Genomic DNA, 21,740 nt, shown 5'->3' with positions numbered 1-21,740 from the left:
CACATGGAGATCAGATCACAGTAAGAAAACATTAAAGAACACATCTTGAGATTGATTGATTGCAATTGTTTTACAATGGATGCCATGTGCGATGCACGATTACAAGTATAAATGGGATGGATGAGCACTATGGTGGTGGTGGAGATGTCTATGGAGATGGGACGGCTAGGGTTTGTGGATGAGGAGGATGATGAAGAGGTTCTGCCTTCTGTGCTCTGTGCTCCTCTCTCTGTTCACATTTCGACAGGGTCCCTTCAACGAAAGTATGTGGGTTGGACGATCTGCCTCGGAATCCATGCCATACGGACGCTGGAACGCCGTCTTTTCTGCTATTTCCATGCAGACGTTTCCTGGTGATTTGTTACTTCTCCATTCTTCTTCCATTCCATTTTCACACATGATTTCTACCTTTTTTAGCCCATTTTCTATGGAAACACATCAAAGATAAGATTTGTGGAATCATTTGCATTCATTAGTCATTAGTATCAATATCAGAGTGAATAAATATCTCGGTTTAAACAAAGGTGAAATTAGTGTAAAAATATCATTCATTAATAAAGAGAGCTGACATGTGGGTATAGGGGTATTTTTGTCGGATAACATGGTCAACGAGTTTGACCTGACAATAACGATGTCTAAAGGCATTTTTGAGCAAACATCTAATGAAACGATGACATTTTTTAGATATCTAATGGCATTTTTGAGCAAGCATCTCATGGATGATGGTATTTTTGAGCAGTTGTAAATTTTAATGCCAAAACTGAGTAGTGGGATACAACTAGTGGCATAAATCTATATCTACTATTAAAGGGAGGTGATATTTTTGGTTTCGTCCCGCTTCGTTTGGTCCCGTTTCAATTAATTTCATGTAGGCTACTTGGTTTCGTTACTTGCCATTCGTTTTGGCCCAATGGAGGAAGCCCACATGTCGATGCACTGTGGCCCAGGTCTAGAGAAGTGGCAAAAAAATAAAATTGCACATGTGAGGGTTCGATCTCATAACCTGCCAACCAGCCACGCACAATTTATCCAACTGACCCAGCTAGAGATATGAGAGGATTTTTTTTCTCCCGTTGCAACGCACGGGCCTTTTTGCTATAATAATAAAAAGGGAAATGTTTGCAGCCGGCGCGCCGGCTCAAACTAGCGCCGGACGCACCCACGCGTCCGTGGAGCCCCGCACCGCTCTGCTCTTTTCTGGTCCTTATCTTCTTCCTCCATTCTAGAGTTTTTTGGCCACAATTCCCCACCACGCTACCCACCTCTTTCTCTCCTTCTTCCACCTTCCCTCTCCATCGGTGCTGCCCACCTCTCCCTCTCCTTCTTCCGCCTCCCTCGCCATCAACGTTCCCCACCTCTCCCCCTCCTTCCACCTTAAGCTGCCAGCACTCCCACAAGCGGGCGGAGCTGCGAGTACCGTCCAACGGTAACTGCTGCGAAGGTTCAACACCGGTGCTACGACGGGGTATCGACCGGTGTTGTGGACAGGAGAAGCCACTGGCGCTGTGGATAGGAGAGCCCACCGGTGGTTCGACTTCCACGACGCCCATTTGCTGGAAGAGGCTCATGGTGGTGCTGGAACTGGCTCATGGCCGTGCTGCATTGCTTGCGAGCCGAGCTAGGAACATGGCGATGCCGGAAGCGAAGGTACTTTTTATGCTAGACCAATTTTACATTTTTGCTACCATCGTTTTTTGGTTTTCTGGAACCAACACTAATTTTTGCTATCATCGGCGCTTTGGTTTTGCTAGTACCGACGCCAATATTTTGCAATTTGCTACAACAGGTGTTTTGATTTGCTGGAATCAGCTCCAATTTTTGCTACAACTGCCGCTTTCGCTTTTACTGGAAGAACGCCCAATTTTGCATTTTTGCTACAAATGGTGTTTTGATTTGCTGGAACCAGTTCCAATTTTTGCTACAACTGCCGATTTCGCTTTTGCTGGAAGAACACCCATTTTTGCTACAAATGATGTTTTGATTTGCTGGAACCAGCTCCAATTTTTGCTACAACTGCCGCTTTTGCTTTTGCTGAAAGAACGCCCAATTTTGCATTTTTGCTACAAATGGTGTTTTGATTTGCTGGAACCAGCTTCGATTTTTGCTACCACCGGTGTCTCGATTTTTGCTAGAACATCCTTTCACAAAGGGTCCAGTTTTTGCATTTTTGCTTTCACTGTTTTTGGCTTTGGTAGAACCAACACAAAAATTTGCTACTACCGTTGTTGATTGCGAGTCATGGTTTTCTGCCGCTGAGAATTTTTGCTGGAACCATCATTTAATTATGCTAGAACCGACATTTTTTGTTGCTATAGATTATTTTTGCTGCACATGACGGGCAAGTTGACAACGGTGACGAACCGGAGATGAGGGAACGCCAGGGGATGCTGCAAACCATGGTGACTGCGTGCTGGAACCTGTCCATGTTCGAGCTACAGGCTGCAGCCATGGTGAGCGGAGGCAGTCATGGCGAGTGGAGGCACGAGCGGCCGACGAGCACGTGTGGCGGGCGTGGTGGCACAGGTGGCAAGAAAGCATGGGAAGCCGACTACAAGCGCGGGTGGCCGGCGAGCGAGCAGGTGGCCGACAAGCATGCGAGATCCGGCGTGTGCGCACGACTGTCTTTTTCCTTTTTTTTCTCTTCATGCGGGTTTGATTTTTTAAGAGAAAGCAATCAGACGGTCACAAAAGGTTGTATCGGACGCTTGGCAGCCGACCGGCCCAAATTTAGGCCGGCGCGCCGGCGCCTAGCGCTCGTCTAATAAAAAACCCAAAAAGAGAATGTGTTAATACAAGTAGTTTTCCATCCTTTGTGTCATGTTTTTCTTTTCTTCGTGACGATCGAATTGTTTGAACATGCAACAACAGCTATCACACCAACTGGTCTGTTATATAATCTGATTCCATATATATGTTGAATCCTTTATTCCACGACGGCATATGTATTGCCATTTATTCGTAACGAGTGCATACACTGTGATGGCCGTGGGACCTGCATATATCAGACAAGCAACTTCTAGCTAGCGAAGTTCCTCTGTGTGTAGCAGTCGAGGTTGCCCCCGGTGGACGTGCCGAGCATGCTGCAGTAGCGCGTGTAGTAGCCGATGCGGTCGACGTTAGCGTCGTTCCGGCCCATGCCGCACTCGAGCCCGCCGTTGATGATATTGGTGATTACTCCGTATCCGGGCACCCGGCCGGCAGCGGTGTCAGCGGCCGTCGGTGTCCAGCGGCGTAGGGCGACGTTGTGGCTCGACGGCTTGTTGCCCTGCGCCGTCATCCAGAACCACATGGCCGTCCTGAAGGACACCACCGCGTCCGTGGACACTAGGTCCGGGTTGCTCACCAGGTCCTTCCCAATGGCTCTCCCGGCGAGATCGTAGTTGGACCGCCTGGTCAATCGCACAATGAATTATTTGTTCATCAGAACAATCTCTTCGGCAAAGCAACCCAACTGGGCTTTTCTTGTTATTTATAATTATTACACGCGAAAACGAAAGCTTACTTGGACCAGGTCGTGATTAGCGGCTAGCTAGAATGTCAACACTGCTGTACTTTTCAAGCAGATTTTTTTCTACAGATTATTTCAGTCTGTGATATCAGTGTTGACCAATATACTGTTTTTTTCTCATGTGGATGATGTTTGAGAGATCGTCTTATAGGCCATAAACTTGGGATTTTGCTTACCCTGTCAATTGGATGGGTCCCCGTCCATAGTAGGGTGGAGACGTGGCCTTGCTTATCTCTTCCTTGAAGCAGTAGCCCCATTGGAACTGGTCGGCAGCGCCTCTCGTCCCTCCTACACGTTGGCACGGCATGCACAAGCACTTACACGATTAACCAAGGCAGCGATGTCCAAATCAAAAGTGCCACGAAATCCGTTGAAAACAGCAACCGAAATCAACAGTGGCTGACTGACTCGTACCGGTGGTCTCGTGCGAGGTCTGGCCGAAGAAGGCAGCGAGGTCGCGCTTGATGTCGTCGGCGCTGCCGGTGGTGCCGAAGCCCGGGAAGGTGTTGGCGGCGGCGATGAAGGCGTCGTACGTGTAGAACCCCCGGGCCGGGCACAGCGAGTTGTCGCGGTTGGGCAGCATGCTCGCGTACACCGACCGCGTGATGACCGAGCCCACGCCCTGCGCCGCGGCGCCGCCCACCGCCACGGCGAGCAGAAGCGCAGCGGCGCACACGGCGAGGGCAGCAAACCTCGCCATGCCAACTCACCTTCAGCAAATCAGCTCGTGTAATGCTCTCCTGTGTGGTATAGCGCAAGAGGAGAGCTTGCAGGACGCTTGTGTGATGAAGCTGCTTGGTTTGCAGCTGTACTTATAGCTGCTCAACTCGGGTGCAGCGCAGGGAATGCATAATTCACATTCCACGTTGCGCGCGCGATCTTTATTTGCGGGGAGAAAATCCGACGGGCCGGGTGATAGGACAACGGACGCATGTGGCGCATCATGACTATGGCTCACAGTCCGTCTCATCCATGCTAGTACATACGGAATTCCACGCGTCTGCACAAAAGGGTCCTTTTCCGGGAGTTGTCGATACGCGCGGGCTTCTTGGCACAGTGTGCAGTCACATGCATGCTGCAGGTAACGGCCGGCGGCCGCTGGCTGCTAAGCTTTTTCATATGGTTCTGGCCTGCACTTGCACAGCGCATGGACGGGAGGCTGAAAATAAGCTTCGACGTCGTCCTCGCCGGCTGGCTCGTGGAAATACGCTGCGTCCGCACCCAATGATCCAATCCAGAACGAACTCAAGCCATCAAATTTAAAATTATGTGCTATATTTTATGCATCTTATTAATAAATTTGCCTATTTCACCGGATATAATTCAAATTTGAACTTAGATTTAAAATTTTCCAAAAAAGTGAGAAATATCATAAATAAGGTAGTTATCATATACGGTGAGTATTTGGTTGTTATGAAACAAAACTTTGGTACTTTCAAATATGCATAGGGGAAAATTAAAACACACGGGCTTAATTTTCGAGGGACAATTTCATTTCTGCCCCTAACTGAAACTCACTATTCAAATGTGCCCCTAATTTCAATGTGTGCTCAAATTTACCCCTCTGCCGTTAGTTGCCCTTATAGAAATGCCCTTCTGCGCTGTTACCGTCTGGTCAAACAGCTTTGACCATCATGAAAAAAATAGCAAAAAAATCTAAAATTTTGTGGGATTGAAGCTACTCATGTGCGCAAGGTGCGTGCAAATTTTCGTTCTATTTAGACATACCAGGAGCTCGTGGCAAAGGAAAACAATAAATCTGTACATCTTTGAATAGTAAATTAAAAAAAAGCAAGAAAATTCAAAAACCTATGAATTTTTTTGGCGTCCAAGATGCTCGGGTGCACAAGGTGTGTGCAAAATTTTGTTATCAAATGACATGCGAGGAGCTCTTGCAAAAAAAACCAAAATAGTGTATTTTTTACAAGTTTTTTTCGGAGACAAATTTTGTTTTTTTCTCCACGAGCTCCTACAATGTTCAAACACAACAAAATTTTGCACACACCTTCCGCACCTGAGCATCTTGGATGCCAAAAAAAATCAGATTTTTTTGAATTTTCTTACTATTTTTTTGAATTTACGGTTCACACGCGTACATATTTATTGTTTTTCCTTCGCCACGAGCTCCTAGAATGCCCAAACAACATGAAAATCTGCACGCACCTTGCGAACCTGAGTACCTTCGATCCCACAAAACTTCAGATCTTTTTCACTTTTTTTGCTATTTTTTCGAGATGGTCAAAGCTGTTTGACCACACGGTAACGGCGCAGAAGGTCATTTCTATAAGGGCAACTAACGGTAGAGGGGCAAATTTGAGCACACAATGAAATTAGGGACAAATTTGAGTAGTGGGTTCCAGTTAGGGGCAGAAATGGAATTGTCCCAATTTTCAATATGTAAGATGATTTTCAAAATTTTCAGAAAATTTAATGTCGTCTGAAACCTACGAAACTTTGCATGGCGTCATTACATGAGATGTAGAGTATGTTGTTAAAATTTATTTATTTTACAAAAGCTATGGTGTAGGTTATTTAGGAATTGAAGACGGCCTCGAGGCACACTCATCACGTATCAAATTAACCCGAAAAAGTCTTAAATTTGAACATGAAACTTGAACTGACGTATCTTAACAAGACGTTTCAAGGGGGGATTATGACAGAAATTTCTGTTCCCCATCAAACCCAACACTTTCCCAATAGGAAAGTCGGATGCTTTCTCGAAAACTCTTCAGTTTCTAAGGAAAGTGCATCAAAACTTTTACACAACTCTCTCAATTTTTTACCACACCCTCTAGCTTAACATGAATATTTTTTTATGACCACACTTATAGGAACAAAATTAAGTAATTTATTCTCATCGATGGGTTCCTTTATTAAATCAATGAAGTCTGGGTGAACACTAATCATTTTAAGATCTTCGCTCCCTTTACTAGAAGTGGCACCCTTGTTCTTAGGAACATACATAAACTTGCAATTCTTATTAGGAGGGGTTCTTTTAATAGTTTTAACGGAAGAAAAGGCAGAACCCAAAATATTAATAACTTCTTCCAACTTATCAATTCTAGCGGTTCTTTGTTCTATCCTTTCATTAATTACGGGCTCCTCATCTTTTAGCACTTTTAACGTAGTTTCTACCTTTGATCCAAATTGTGTAATATGATTATGAATCTTTTTATCTAAATACTCAACATGTTCTATGGTAGACACTTTATTTTCAATAATCTCTAGCCTTTGCATAACATCGTCGAAAGTCAAAGATGCTTCATTAATAGTGATAAGTGGTGATCCCACTAAATTTCCCATAGTGTTGGAAGCATCCATAGGGTGACTACTCAAGAAATTCCCTCTGTAATAGTATCCAACACAAATCTATACCAAGTAGTGACACACGCATAAAAATTACGAAGAAGAAAAGTAGTAGATTGCTTATGAGTTGTCTATTTTGAGCATAGCAAATTCTATACAAAGTATCTTTTAAAATCTTTCCTTCCCTTTGTTTAAAATTGAGAACTTCATTTTCAGGGGTACACGTAACAAGCGAAGAACTAGCCATAGTGGTAAAGCAAGCAAACAAAAATATTTTTGTGTTTTTTTGTAAAATTGTTTTAGAAGTGGGGAGGGGGGAGGGGATGAAAACGAGAGGCAAATGGCAAATGAAAGTAATAACAAGTAGGTGATAGTTTGTGCGGAGGTACTTGTTAGGTTTCGGTGATGTCTCCCCGGCAACAGCGCCAGAAATTCCTCCTGCTACTTGTGAGCTGCGTTGGGATTTCCTCGAAGAGGAGAGGATGATGCATCAGTAGAGATAAGGATTTCCCTCAATTAAGAACCAAGGTTATCAATCCAGTAGGAGAACCACGCGAAACCTCGTTAGCGGCACTTACACACACAAAAGCAAATGCTTGCACCCAACGCGATCAAGGGGGTTGTCAATCCCCTCGGCGGTTATTTGCAAGGATCAAATCTCATACTGATAGATAGATAAAGTAAAACACAAAATAAAATAATGGTAAATAAATTGCAGCAAGGTATTTTTGGATTTTATATATGATAAAAGTAGATCCGGGGGCATAGTTTTCACTAGAGGTTTCTCTCTCGAACAAAAAGTATACGGTGGATAAACAAATTATTGTTGGGCAATTGATAGAAAAGCGCATAGTTATGACAATATTCAAGGCAATGATCATGTATATAGGCATCATGTCCGAGACAATTAGACCGACTCCTGTCTGCATCTACTACGGTTACTCCACCCATCGATCGCTTTCCCGCATGCATCTAAAGTATTAAGTTAATAAAAATGGAGTAACACCTTAAGCAAGATGACATGATGTAGACAAAGTAAATCCAACCAATATGAATAAACCCCGTCGTTTTCCCCTTAATTGCAACAATACAAATATGTGTCTAGTCCCCTACTTTGTCACTGGGATATAGAGCACTGCACGATTAAACCCATTACAAAGCAGCTCTCCCGTTGCAAGATAAATCAATCTAGTTGGTCAAACCAAATGTATAGACCGGAGAGAAATACAGAGTTATAATAATCATGCATAAAAGAATTCAGAGAAGACTCAATTAATATTCATGAATAATCTGATCATAAACCCACAATTCATCGGATCCCAACAAACACACCGTAAAAGAAGACTACATCGAATAGGACTGCAAGTACATCGAGGAGAACATTGTATTGAAGATCAAAGAGAGGGAAGAAGCCATCTAGCTACTAGCTATGGACCCGTAGGTCTGTGGTGAACTACTCACACATCATCGGAAGGGTAGCAAGGTTGATGTAGATGCCCTCCATGATCGATTCCCCCTCCGGAAGAGTATCGTAAAAGGCCTCCAGATGGGATCACAAAAGAACAGAAACTTGCGGTGGCGGAAAAAGTATTTTGGGTGGCTCTCTGTTGGTTTCCCGATTTAAGAGAATTTATAGAGGTGGAATTAGGTCAGACGGAGCCACGAGGGGCCCACAAGGCATCAGGGCGCGCCTACCCCCTCGGCATGCCCTGTTGGCTTGTCGTCTCCTCGTTTGCCTTCTGGTCTCCTCTCGAAGCTTCTAAGGGTCTCTTTTGTTTAGAAAAAATCGTCAAAAAATTTCGTAGCATTTGGACTTCGTTTGTTACTTATTTCGTGGAAAACCAAAAATAGGCAAAAAAACAGCAACTATCATTTGACACTAGGTTAATAGGTTAGTCCCAAAAAATGATATATGATTGCATATAAAACATCCAAGATTGATACTCTAATAGCATGGAACAATAAAAAAAATTATAGATACGGGGCAGACGTATCAGCTATGAACATGAATACATCTCTCCATATGATGCCTCAAGCAGTGTACTAGGATGCGGAATGATCTAGTGTAGCATGTCTATGATGAAAATTGTAAAGCCATAAAAATGCAATGGTAGATATAATGATCATCCAAAGCATATGACAATGACAACATATCTCTAGTCATGTAACATAAATGGTAGTGAATGGCAATTTACTCGAACTACTATGGAACTGCCAGAAGTAGGTAGGTATGCTAGCTGTTTTGAGTAGATACTTGGGTCTATTGAAGGAAATATGCCCTAGAGGCAATAATAAAGTTGTCATTTTATATTTCCTTATATCATGATAAATGTTTATTATCATGCTAGAATTGTATTAACCGGAAACTTGATACATGTGTGGATACATAGACAAAACACCATGTCCCTAGTAAGCCTCTACTAGACTAGCTCGTTGATCAAAGATGGTTAAGTTTCCTAACCATAGACATGTGTTGTCATTTGATTAACGGGATCACATCATTAGGAGAATGATGTGATGGACAAGACCCATCCGTTAGCTTAGCATAATGATCGTTAAGTTTTATTGCTATTGCTTTCTTGATGACTTATACATATTTCTTTGACTATGAGATTATGCAACTCCCGGATACCGGAGGAATACCTTGTGTGCTATCAAAAGTCACAACGTAACTGGGTGATTATAAAGATGCTCTACAGGTATCTCCGAAGGTGTTTGTTGGGTTGGCATAGATCGAGATTAGGATTTGTCACTCCGAGTATCGGAGAGGTATCTCTGGGCCCTCTCGGTAATGCACATCATAATAAGCCTTGCAAGCAATGTGACTAATGAGTTAGTTGTGGGATGATGCATTACAGAACGAGTAAAGAGACTTCCCGGTAACGAGATTGAACTAGGTATGGAGATACCAACGATCGAATCTCGGGCAAGTAACATACCGATGACAAAGGGAATAACGTATGTCGTCATTACGGTACGACCGACAAAGATCTTAGTATGTGGGAACCAATATGAGCATCCAGGTTCCACTGTTGGTTATTGACCGGAGAGGTGTCTCGGTCATGTCTACATAGTTCTCGAACCCATAGGGTCCGCACGCTTAACGTTCGATGACGAGGTATTATATGAGTTATGTGATTTGGTGACCAAATGTTGTTCGGAGTTCCGGATGAGATCACGGACATGACGAGGAGTCTCGAAATGGTCGAGAGGTAAAGATTGATATATTGGATGATAGACACCGGAAGTGTTCCGGACTGTATCGGGTACATATCGGAGTACTGGGGGGTTACCGGAACTCCACAGGGGAATATATGGGCCATATGGGCCATAGGAGGGAGGCACACCAGCCCACAAAGGGGTGGCGCACGCCCCACAAGGGAGGAGTCCGAATAGGACTAGGAGAGGGGGCTGCGCCCCCCTTATCTTATCCTCCTCCTCTCCTTCCCCCTTCCCCCTCCGGTAAAAGGAAAGGGGGGGGGCGAATCCTACTAGGAGCCCAAGTAGGACTCCGCCTACTTGGGGTGCGCGTAGGGACGGCCTCCTCCCCCTCCCTCCCTCCTTTATATACGTGGGGAAGGGGGCGCCTAGAACACACATCAATTGTTCCAAGCCGTGTGTGGCGCCCTCTCCACAGTCTACGCCTCCGATCATATTCACGTAGTGCTTAGGCAAAGCCCTGCGCGGATCACTTCACCATCACCGTCACCACGCCGTCGTGCGGATGGAACTCTGCCTCGACACTCTGCTGGATCAAGAGTTCGAGGGACGTCATCGAGCTGAACGTGTGCAGAACTCGGAGGTGTCGTACGTTCGGTGCTTGATTGGTTGGATCGAGAAGACGTTCGACTACATCAACCGCGTTAAGCAAACACTTCCGCTTTCGGTCTACGAGGGTACATGGACACACTCTCTCCCTGTCGTTGCTATGCATCTCCTAGATAGATCTTGCGTGAGCGTAGGAATTTTTTTGAAATTGCATGCTATGTTCCCCAACATCTATGTGCCGGAGAACAGGAGAAAGTCCTCCCACAGGGTTGGTTGTACCAACAAAGGATGCCATATCTCAATATGAGAGTGGGCAGCGCTTAGTACCGAAGGGGCTAGCAAATAAAAGTTTTATGGGATCGGAGAATGGAGCTCATAGACATGCAATAATCATAAAGAACTCATCAACCAAATAACTGTCTCATGGCACTACTAGATAATAGTACAGCAAGCCAAGTATCACAATAGAACTTATTTGTAGGTAGACGACCACCATTCTTTCTCGGCTGCATCAAAGTCGCTGGTCTGTGATGGTTGCATGCAAATAAAACTAAGCAGTTCTCCACGTCTCATTAGAGTCCCTAAATTTTTTGTTAGGTGAAAGAAAGGCAAATGTCTATTTAAACATTGTATGCATTGTACTATATCTAAATAGCAGTCTCTACTTTGCATACGAATCCACAATGATAAGAATGTCTCAAAACTGAAGTAAAATCCACAACTATTGAAATAGACCATGTGAGTGTTTCTATCAAGTTAATTACCATCCTAAGCATGCAAGACTTTATGTCCAGTACCAAAACCAACATAATAACCTCAAGGTACATCATTAAAACAAGTGCCAACAAAGTCCTATAACCTTCTAGCAAAATAAAATTGGAGCACAAAAAGTGATATTCGCATAACACCACTACCATTACTCTAAGAGATAAAAGTGAAGCACATTGATTAAAATAATCAAGCCAAACACTCTATGTCCAAAATGATGCAAATATTCAGAGGTGACACTTACATTTATTAAAATGCGTAAGAGAAGAAACACTCCAAGATTATGCAAACAAAACAAAACAAAACAACCTAGATTCAAGAGGTTCAAAAGGGACCGAACAATTGTTGTCTATGTAGAACAGTGATGTCTTGGGCATCCCCAAGCTTAGACTTTTGGTTCTTGTAAGAACTGAAGTGAGTATGCGTTCGGCATCCCCAAGCTTGAAAATCAAACCTTTCTGGTTGCTTGTGATTGTGATGGGATCGCTAATGAAGTTAACCTCATAGAAAAAGTAAGCTCAAGGGAGGCGGTGAGTCCGGGTTTTTTTATGTGTTTGTCTACCTGTTTTGACAGTTTTTATTTTGCTTTTCACATTTTAATTAATGATTTTTTTATTAAAATTTGTGAACATTTAACAAAAATCATGACCATGCTTTAAAATACATGACTTGTTTTTAAAATATCAAACTTTTAAAATTCATCAACATTAATAAAGTATATGAACATTTCTAAATTTGTGATTTTTCATATTCACACACACTATTTGAAATCCACTAATATTTTTAAATTTTGGACATTTTCTAAAGTTCATGTTTTTAATTCAAATCTTCTTTCTAAATCCATTTTTAAGAAAGTGAAAATATTTTGATTTAGCAAAGTTTCAAATAAGAACAAAAGGATAGTAGCTTTTTTGAGCTGGCACTGGAGCGAGCTTGAAAAAATCTAAGCATGCGAGGAGAGCAGGGAGCCAAGCTGAGTGGATGAGAGCTTTATGGGCCGACTCATGCGAGCGTTATAGCTGCAATTCGACGGTTTTAATGTGGAATAGGAGCTCCCAAAGGGCTCACAGAACCATCATCATCTGACACCAAGGTCGAAATGTGTCAGGACACCACAACCACAAATCGAACAACTACCCTCACCTCTCATACAAAATTATTGTTTTCAACAATAGTCCCATACAATATATGAAAGGAAAAATACATCATCATAATATAATGAAATCCCAAGCCAACGCAGATAAAACCAAAATTAAACAACTGTCTGTGATAACCTTATATACAAAAAAGAGAGTTCGTCCCATGAGTGAAGACCGGCGCGGCAAAGCACGCGTTAGCCTGTAAGTTGTTCCATCCTTTAGGAATTTTCTTCCCTTCTTGTTATGAGGGACTTATTGGACGCAAACCCTATATCTCCCTTATAGCGAGAGTTCGTAGCGTCTTGGCTGAAGGTTTTCCTGGACCGTACAATACTTGGCCGACCCATCTTTTAGCGTTAGATCGTTTGCTGGTTGTGTGTTCAATGTGGTTTCCTTTGTTTTTTCTTTGTGTTTCTATTTTGGTTTCTTTGTTTCTTCCCTTTTTTCTACTTCTTCACCAGTTTTTTTCATTTATTAGTTTTCCCTGTTTTTTCACTTATTTTCTTCGTTTCTTTCTCGGTTTTCACTGGTTTTTATTTTCTTTCTCGTCTTTTTCATTTTTCTTTGGAGATGTATCAGCTATGAACATTGAAACATCTCTCCATTTGATGCCTCTAAAAGTGTGCTAGGATGTGGAATGATCTAATGTAGCATGCCTATGATAAAAATGGTAAAGCCATAAAAACACAATGGTAGATATAATGATCATGCAAAGCAGATGACAATGACAACATATCTCTAGTCATGTAACATAAATGGTAGTGCATGGTAATTTACTCGAACGACTATGGAATTGCCAAAAGTATGTAGGTATGCTAGCTTTTTGAGTAGATACTTGGGTATATGTGTAGGAGAACAAGAGAAAGTCCTCCCACATGGTTTGTTGTACTAGCAAAGGATGCCATATCTTAATATGAGAGTCAGCAGTGCTTAGTACCGAAGGGGCTAGCAAATATAAAAATTATGGGGTCGAAGCATAGAGCTCATAGACATGCAATAATCATAAAGAAATCATCAGCCAACTAAGTGTCTCATGACACTACTAGAGAATAGTACAGCAAGCCAAGTGATGCGGAGCATCCTTCCATCATCCCCATGGACTCTACACCAACTCATCAAGCATCACGTGGACCCATGACAAGATCTAGAGCACGTGCAATGGAAACCAAGGTGAACTCTTTCCTACTTGACATGCATATGGATACAAGTGAAACTTGGGTGCTACCTCACCAAAATGCTCTGTGTGTCATTAGGTACGAAGAGGAACACTCCCAAGCGGCTAAGGAGCATCACCAAGGAGTAGGAGGACCACCCCAAGGCCACGCGAAGGAAGACAGAGTCAAACAGCTGCTGGACAGGAAGTCCCAGGCGACCCCATGCGCACGGGCCCCCGAGACCCCGTGCCCATGGACTACACAGGGAGCTACGGCTGTAGCACCCCGTGCACATGGGCGTGTACCGTGCGCACGGACCCTACATGATGGCCGGCTGATGTGGGTTGTTGGGCCTCCATTTCACACCCACTTCATCTCCTACCTCCCCAAACCTATATAATTCGTACCTAGGGTTATGTTTAGGGTTAGCAAAAACATAGATGAGAATTTGAGAGCTTGCTCCTTCTACCACCTCCATTGGAGATAAAGGCCTCTTTGAAGAGGATCCCCTGGGGATTTCAGACCTCCTCTTGGAGAAGACTACCATCATCAAGACCTCATCTCCTAGGAGTGGGAAGAACTCTACCATTGTATCTTTCCTTTGATTGTGTTTGTGAACTTGTGGATCTTGTGTTGCTATTCTAGTGGATGTGTAATTGGGTATTGTTGGAGTGAATTCCTCTTTGAGTTTCTTGGTGTTCATCCCTTTTCCCCTCCATGTGTGAAAAGATCCATCATAGGGTTCCACCCTACAACATCTTGGTATCATGAGCAAGGTTGATTCACATCTTGGAGTCCCTACCCTCCACTTTCTAGCTTTTTTTATTGTTTTTCGTCCTAATTCGAAAATCCTCACCAAAAAGAGCCCCAAATTTTTCTTGCAATTTGTTGATCTTGTGAGATTTGGTTGTTTTGATCCACGAATTTGCCATACCATCTTCCCCACCCTTCCATCCATCGATTTTTGGCCGCAAAGTTGATTTCCCCCACGGATCCAGAGCTTTTCGTCCGCTCATAGAGGACCCCGTGCAAATGGGCCATCGGGACCCCGTGCACACGGGCCTCACTTACCCCGTGCGCGCGGACCATCCAGAGCACTTCAGCCAGTTTCTGTTTTGCACCATTTTGGCACCCCACCACCACTTGTGTTCTTCCGCAATATTTCTCATGGTTGTTTGAGTTTTGGGTTGCGGTTTCTCTCGTGTCGTAAGGTGTTTCAGCTACTTAGGCACGATTTGTCATCTTCATCACCGCCACTCGACAATCGACTCGGACTCCACATCGGCTTGGACCACTCTATCTTCATACCAACCGTAAGCAAGGACGGTAACTTCGACGACACCTTTGTGCTACTCTTGCCATTACCTTGATAGCCTCGAGCCTCTTTTGCGTAGCTTACCCATCGAGACTAGCTTGTTGAGTATTGCCGGGCCACGCCTTTAGTGCACCATTAGTGTTATGTCTCTCCCGTGCATATACTACTAGTTACCTCTCATTGTGGCTCGCATATCAATCATTGTGGCATAGTCAAAAAAGGAAGAAGAGAAAAAGATTTTAAGTAAAAGAAAAAGAAGGAAGAGAAGCAAAGAGCTTGTAAGCAATAGCATCGGGCCTTATAGCATACTTCATCATCTTGGTTCATACATACATAAGCACACTTGGGATAGTGAGACGACCTGTTTCTCTTCTAGGTTGGTGCACTAGCGTATCTAGCCCATTAGAGCAATCGAGCTAGCGTCTTCCTAGTATCCGTCCAACACGAGCATTTTCGTGGTTCCACCTCCTAGAGCTCATTCTTTGGTTGTGCGGATCCCATCTATCTTCAGTGTGTGTGTTCCTAGTGATGTACTTGGGTTTGATCTATTTGTCTTGCTTGCCATTTGCGCATCTTTTCAACTTTTTCAACATCTTGACTAACATTTGCTTGAATTATTTGTGCCATTTCCTAACCGAGATCCTCCATAAGCCTTTTACTTGTAGGTGTGAGAAACATTACCCGTTGCCAATTCTACTATTATAGCATCATGTGGGATCATACTTGTTACATCCACAATCTTCGGAAAAGGTAACTTTGGTTTTGTTCTCTCATTTTCCTAGTCACCACCACTTCCACATGATGGATAGGCCTTCTTCGGCGAACCCTCTCTTTGAGGAGCAAGATGGCGAACGCGACTACGTCACCAAGAACCACTTCTTAGTCGTGCAACGAGCTCTACATCAAGAAAGTGAGGCTTTGGGTGATCGCATCGAGCAACTCGCAACCGACCTACGACAATCGGAAGCACGGCAAAGGGACTATTTGGACGCCAAGCTCTCCAAACAAATGGATGAATTCCGCAACTTGATGGTGAGCCACGCGTCTTCCTCAACCTCTTCTCCAAAACGGCGCCACTCAAGTCGCCACTCGTTGTCCTACTCTTCTTCCGATGCAAGTCCTCCTCCTCGAGTTCGCTCTACTCAAGATCACCAAGCTCAAGAAAATCCCTTCCATGGAAACAGGCTACAAGACCGAGTTCGAGCGCGTGAGCAAGGGAGACGCCAACAACAAGAAGCTATGGAGCACGATCTACCTCCACAACGTCCACGTCAAGTTTCTCAAGACAGCGTGCAATCCGGCAAGAGCAACAAAGTCGTGAAGCTCAAGCTCAAGCGGCTCAAGATGCACTCCGAGAGTCCACTCACGCCGTTTCCCAACGAAGCCGTCAAGTATGTGAGAAAGAGGAAGCCTTCGTGAAGCACAACAAGAAGAGGCCGCCCGACGTGAAGAACAACAAGAAAGGCGAAACCGGGAACATATGCCTCGCCCTCCTCCATGCCAAGAGCGACAACAAGTGGATCGAGTGCTTGAAGACCCTCATCCACGCCAAGAACGACTTCAACATCATCACTATGATGAAAACTCCGCTACGGCAAGCTCAAGTTCACCATGTCCAAGTTCTCCGGAAGCAATGTTCCCGAGGAGTACCTCTCGTGGGCATTGAAAGTCGACAAGATATTCGGTCTTCACAACTACGATGAGGAAAAGAAGATCGCCATGGCATCCCTCGAGTTTCAAGACTATGTCCTCATTTGGTGGGAACAAGTGATCGAGCGACATCGCGAGAAGGACGAGCCACCCATCACGACTTGGACTCAAATGAAGGACGTCATGCGCGCCCGCTTCGTGCCCACATACTACACACAAGATCTCTTCAAGAAGTTGCAACTCCTCAAGCAAGGCACGAAGACGGTGGAAGAATACTATCAAGAAATGGAGATTGCCATCATACGAGCCAATGTCAAAGAAGATGATGAGCAAACAATGGCACGCTTCTTGAACAACCTCAATCACCCAATACAGAAGATTGCTGATTTCCAACCCTACTCCAACCTTCTCGAGCTAGTTCATCAAGCGACCAAGGTGGGACGACAAGTATAAGAAGACTTCAAGTACGACAAGTATATGATAGTTTTGGTAATAGTAGTAGCAATGGTAACAGTAACAGTGATAGCAGTAATTTTGTAGCAAGTGCAACAGTAACGATAGCAGTAGTAACTTGCCAAGAACAATATAGGATAAATTCGTAGGCATTGGATCGGTGACTTGTTGGATGATATTCATCATGAGACAGTTATAACCTAGGGCGATACGGCACTAGCTCCAGTTCATCAATATAATGTAGGCATGCATTCCGTAAATAGTCATACGTGCTTATGGAAAGAACTTGCATGACATCTTTTGTCCTACCCTCCCGTGGCAGCGGGGTCCATAAGGAAACTAAGGGATATTATGGCCTCCTTTCAATAGAGAACCGGAACAAAGCATTAACCCACGATGAATACATGAACTCCTGAAACTACGGTCATCAGGAGTGGTCCCGACTATTGTCACTCCGGGGTTGCCGGATCATAACACGTAGTAGGTGACTATAATTTGCAAGATCGGATCTAGAACATGGATATAATGGTGATAACATAAATGGTTCAGATCTGAAATCATGGCACCCGGGCCCAAAGTGACAAGCATTAAGCATGGCAAAGTCATAGCAACATCAATCTTAGAACATAGTGGATACTAGGGATCAGGCCCTAACAAAACTAACTCGATTACATGATGAATCTCATCCAACTCCTCACCGACCAGCGAGCCTACGAAGAAATTACTCACTCCCGGTGGGGAGCATCATGGAATTGGCGATGCAGAAGGGTTGGTGATGACGAAGAACGAAGATCCCCCTCCCCGGAGCCCCAAACGGACTCTAGATCTGGCCTCCCGATGAAGAACAGGAGGTGACGGTGGCTCCATCTCATGGAACGTGATAATTCTTTCTCCCTGATTCTTCTCTCCAAATATGTGATTTTATAGTATCAGGGTTGAGGTCTGCGAGGCCACCAGGTGGGGACAGCCCACGTGGGCACGCCAGGAGTGGGGTGCGCCCTGGTGGGTTATGCCCACCCCGGTGCCCCCCTATGTTGGATCTTGGCTCCAGAAATTCTCTTTATTGATATAAAAATTCCACGCAAAGTTTCATTCCATTCCGAGAACTTCTATTTCTGCACAAAAACAACACCATGATAGTTCTGCTAAAAACATGTAACATCCCAAATTTTCAATTTGGAATGTTATACATAGGTCATCATATGCATATCATATTTTATTTGCATTTCGGCTGTGATCCTAAAAATCCTAAGCAACTCAAGGACCCACGGAGAGAGTTCGGGATTTTATTATTTTCATATTTGAAATTTTCTCAAATATTGAAAAGTGGATCACTTTGATTTTAATTATTTTTCTCTCCGAAGAAAATATTTCCAATATAAAAATAAATGAGAGGAGATAATATGACTTCTCCAAAATAAAAGAAATATTGGAGGAAAAATGTTAAAATCAAATAAATAGTTTTATTTGGATTTTATTGCTATTTTATTTGAATCAGAGAAAAATATGCATTTTTCAAAATTTCATTTTAGGCCAAGAAAATGTTCACTAAGTTCTAAATATTTTATTTAGACGGTGAAAATTATTTTTGGCATTTTTAGATTTTTTTATTTAGGGTTTTTCTCGGCGGAATCTATTTAAAAAAATGTTCCGCACCGACTGGGCCGAAGCCCAGCAGGCTCACTCCCGCGCCGCCGTCCCCGTCGTCCCCGAGATGGACTCCCGAAGGAGTCCGACGCCGCCACGCCGTCGGACGCCCCCTCCTGCACGCCAGCTCCCCGGGCCTTTAAAGGCTGGAGCCGCCGCCTCTCCGCCCCACACCGTCCCGCCACCCGACCCGTACCGCGCCCCGCAACCCGAGCCACGCCGCTCGCCGCTGTCGCCGGGGCTTCCGCTAGCCGCCGCCGCTGCCGCGCCACCGTCGCCTAGCCGCCGCTGCCGCCACCCCACGCCGTCGTCCGACGGAATCAAGCCGCCGGATCCGTCGCCGGTTTTTTCGGTTCAGGTAAAAACCATCCGGTTTTTCTTCAAAACCCTAGATCGGTTTATTTATTTATTTAGATCGGTTCGGTTTTACTTCGGTTTATTTATTTAGCGGACGTTCGTCCGTTCGTTTTAACGAACGTTGTTCGCCAGTTAGGTTCAGACAGCGAACGCTCGTTCGTTAGTCTCTTCTTTTTATTATCCTTTTTTGGCCAGGGACCTACCCGCGATTTCTTTTATCGCAGATTAGCCCTTGATCTTCAAACCCTCGCCGTTTCTAAACCGTTTGTCCAAATCCAGTGAAACCAGCGCCAAAATCTTCGTCTCGAGCCCCTCTTTCTGTTTAATAAACTTGAACAAGGTTTTGACAATTTAAAATTTGGTTCCAAGCAGATTTGAATTCGAAGTTCTTTTGACCGTAGTTTCAGTTCCGTAGCTCCATTTTGATTGATTCTTTTTGCAGATCGAATCTCTTCAGTTGAACTTTCAGATTTGATCTTCTTATTTGAGTTTTACCCTTGAATCTATGCTTGATGTGCTTATGTATGCTATTGTTTGTTTGCGATAGAATTCCCGGAGTGCGAAGCGTGCTACTACGAGTCTCTAGGGTTTGCGGATCGTCAGCAAGGCAACTAACACATTGATCATACTCTTTTCATACCCAGTTTTTATGCATTAGTTACAACCCTCAAACATTGCATGAGTAGGATCTCTTAACATGTGGGTTTTGGGAAGTAGTTGATGAGGTAGAACCTATTGCCTTTTTATTATCAAACCCTTGGGTGTTACTTCTACGTTATGCTTATTTTGCCATGCTATGCTCGTAGACGTGGATTGGGTTTGAGTGTATCCATGACAGATGTGAGATTATTTAATTAATGGTTAACTTAAGTTGGCTACTTAAACACACATCTGGGTGGATTGGTTGCGCGCACCTAGGGATATACCAGTGTTGTCCTTTGGTTCGCCACCCAGGCTCAAAGGGATCATAAGATTATTCATGCTAGAAACTTCCGTGTGCAGCCACAAGCTATTATGGGCTCTAGCATAGTTGAGTATGTTGCATGACCTCTTTCAGTGGTGGGCTAGCAGATGTAGGGGAAAGTAGGTGTAACTGTCCACCCAGAGTAAAGAGTTAATGTTTCTGAAAGACTGTGTCTCGGTCATCCGTTTCTCAAACACCATGTAGTGCGAGAAATCCAACGGAGGAGATCGAGTCTTGTGGGGAAAAGTGCGCAAACCTCTGCAGAGTGTACAAACTAATCATGGTTAGCCGTGTCCCCGGTTATGGGCATCTTGAGTATCTGGTTCTTGGATTATCATGTTGATCTCATCACTCTAAATTAATTTGTTGGGTTGTTAATTACTTTTAATTGGGATTGAGATGGGGGTACCATTCTCAATGTTTATCAACTACCATGATAGTTAAACAAAATGTATCCCTTTGATGTAGGGAAAAATTGGCTTTTCGCAAAACATTGTAACCATATAGCCTCCACCAGCCATATATGCATGTAGAGATAGCATTATTTTGTTCATTGCTCTACTGTGTTACATTGCCAGCATATTCCATGTGCTGACCCATTTTGGGCTGCAACATATCATGTTGCAGACTTTTCAGACGAAGAGTGAGGTGCGCTAGGTCGTTGTTGTGCACTCAGCTATGCCGTTGGAGTTGATGGAGTCACTTTATCTTCCAAGCCTTCAGCTGTTATCTTATTTAGATGGCCTTAAGCCATATTTATTGTAATAAGTTCTCTTTGGAGACTATCGATGTAATAAGTGTGTGATTGCTACTCTGTTATAAATCCTTCGAGTACTGTGTGTGTCGGCATTACCGATCCAGGGATGACACTTATGCACAGATATTTGACCGTCTGAGGTCGGATCGCTACAAGATGGTATCAGAGCACACGCTGAATGTAGGACACGACCACTAAGTTAAGCCATAGGTCACTCTTCTCTACTCATTTCTGACTCCTCTCCATTTTCTACTCTATAGGATGGCGGACGCAAGGAAAAAGTTTGCACAACCGGATGAAGACACGCCTTTTGGATGACACTTGAAGGAAGTCACTAGGTACCTAAACATCGGAATACCAAGCTTCACCGGGACCTACACCGCCACTTTACCAGAAGAGGAGCGATGGATGATTCGAGTTCAAGTTCCAGGAAGGACATTCACGCCAGTCAATGAGCCCATAGAGTTTTCCTTTGATGCACCAACCTGGAGTCTAGGAAAGAGCATGGCAGCCCACATCGCCATGGGACGCATCGGCGAAGTTTATCACAAGGAACTTAAGGACACCATCTACCAGATATGTGGGTTCCGAGATGAGCAATGGGAGATGATCAGCACCAGGAGGGACAGGTCCATTGCAGCTTTCATCCAGGAGTTAAACCAGCACATTCACCGACAGGAGAACCATAGGTGTGCAACCATGATAGACTTGAAGAAGGCGATGACCAGGAACATGGAGCTAGAAGAGGAACTCAAGTCTACACGCAACGGATACGAGGAGGAAATTGCAATACTAGTGGAGAAGAATGACGACCTGACAAGGAAGCTAGGAGTATTCATGGGAGACCCCGCGCCAGGAGGAGATGACGACCATCCCGATGACATTCGTTCTGAAGACTACATCATCATCGATGACACCGACTCCGACCCTGGCAGTAGTGATGATGATTATGAA

At 44.1% G+C, this 21,740-nt stretch overlaps 1 protein-coding gene and 1 long non-coding RNA gene across 2 annotated transcripts; one reads left to right on the top strand and one right to left on the bottom strand.

Moving 5' to 3' along the window:
• The first annotated feature begins 1,219 nt into the window (after positions 1 to 1,219).
• LOC109770223 (uncharacterized) lies at positions 1,220 to 2,915 on the top strand. Its single transcript, XR_012182062.1, has 2 exons — positions 1,220 to 1,647; positions 2,316 to 2,915. It is a non-coding gene; the product is annotated as an uncharacterized lncRNA (long non-coding RNA).
• On the bottom strand, positions 2,912 to 4,354 carry LOC109770222 (chitinase 8). The gene is made up of 3 exons (XM_020328931.4): positions 3,923 to 4,354; positions 3,685 to 3,796; positions 2,912 to 3,389 (listed from the first exon to the last, which is right to left on the bottom strand). Exons 1-3 carry the CDS (start codon positions 4,206 to 4,208, stop codon positions 3,017 to 3,019), a joined length of 771 nt encoding a protein of 256 aa, XP_020184520.1. The 5' UTR covers positions 4,209 to 4,354; the 3' UTR covers positions 2,912 to 3,016.
• Positions 4,355 to 21,740: the final 17,386 nt, after the last annotated feature.

The sequence above is a fragment of the Aegilops tauschii genome, chromosome 1, assembly GCF_002575655.3.
Source record: "Aegilops tauschii subsp. strangulata cultivar AL8/78 chromosome 1, Aet v6.0, whole genome shotgun sequence".
NCBI lineage: Eukaryota > Viridiplantae > Streptophyta > Magnoliopsida > Poales > Poaceae > Aegilops > Aegilops tauschii.
The sequence above is the reverse complement of the archived record's forward strand: the minus strand, read 5'-3'. Positions and strand labels throughout refer to the sequence as shown.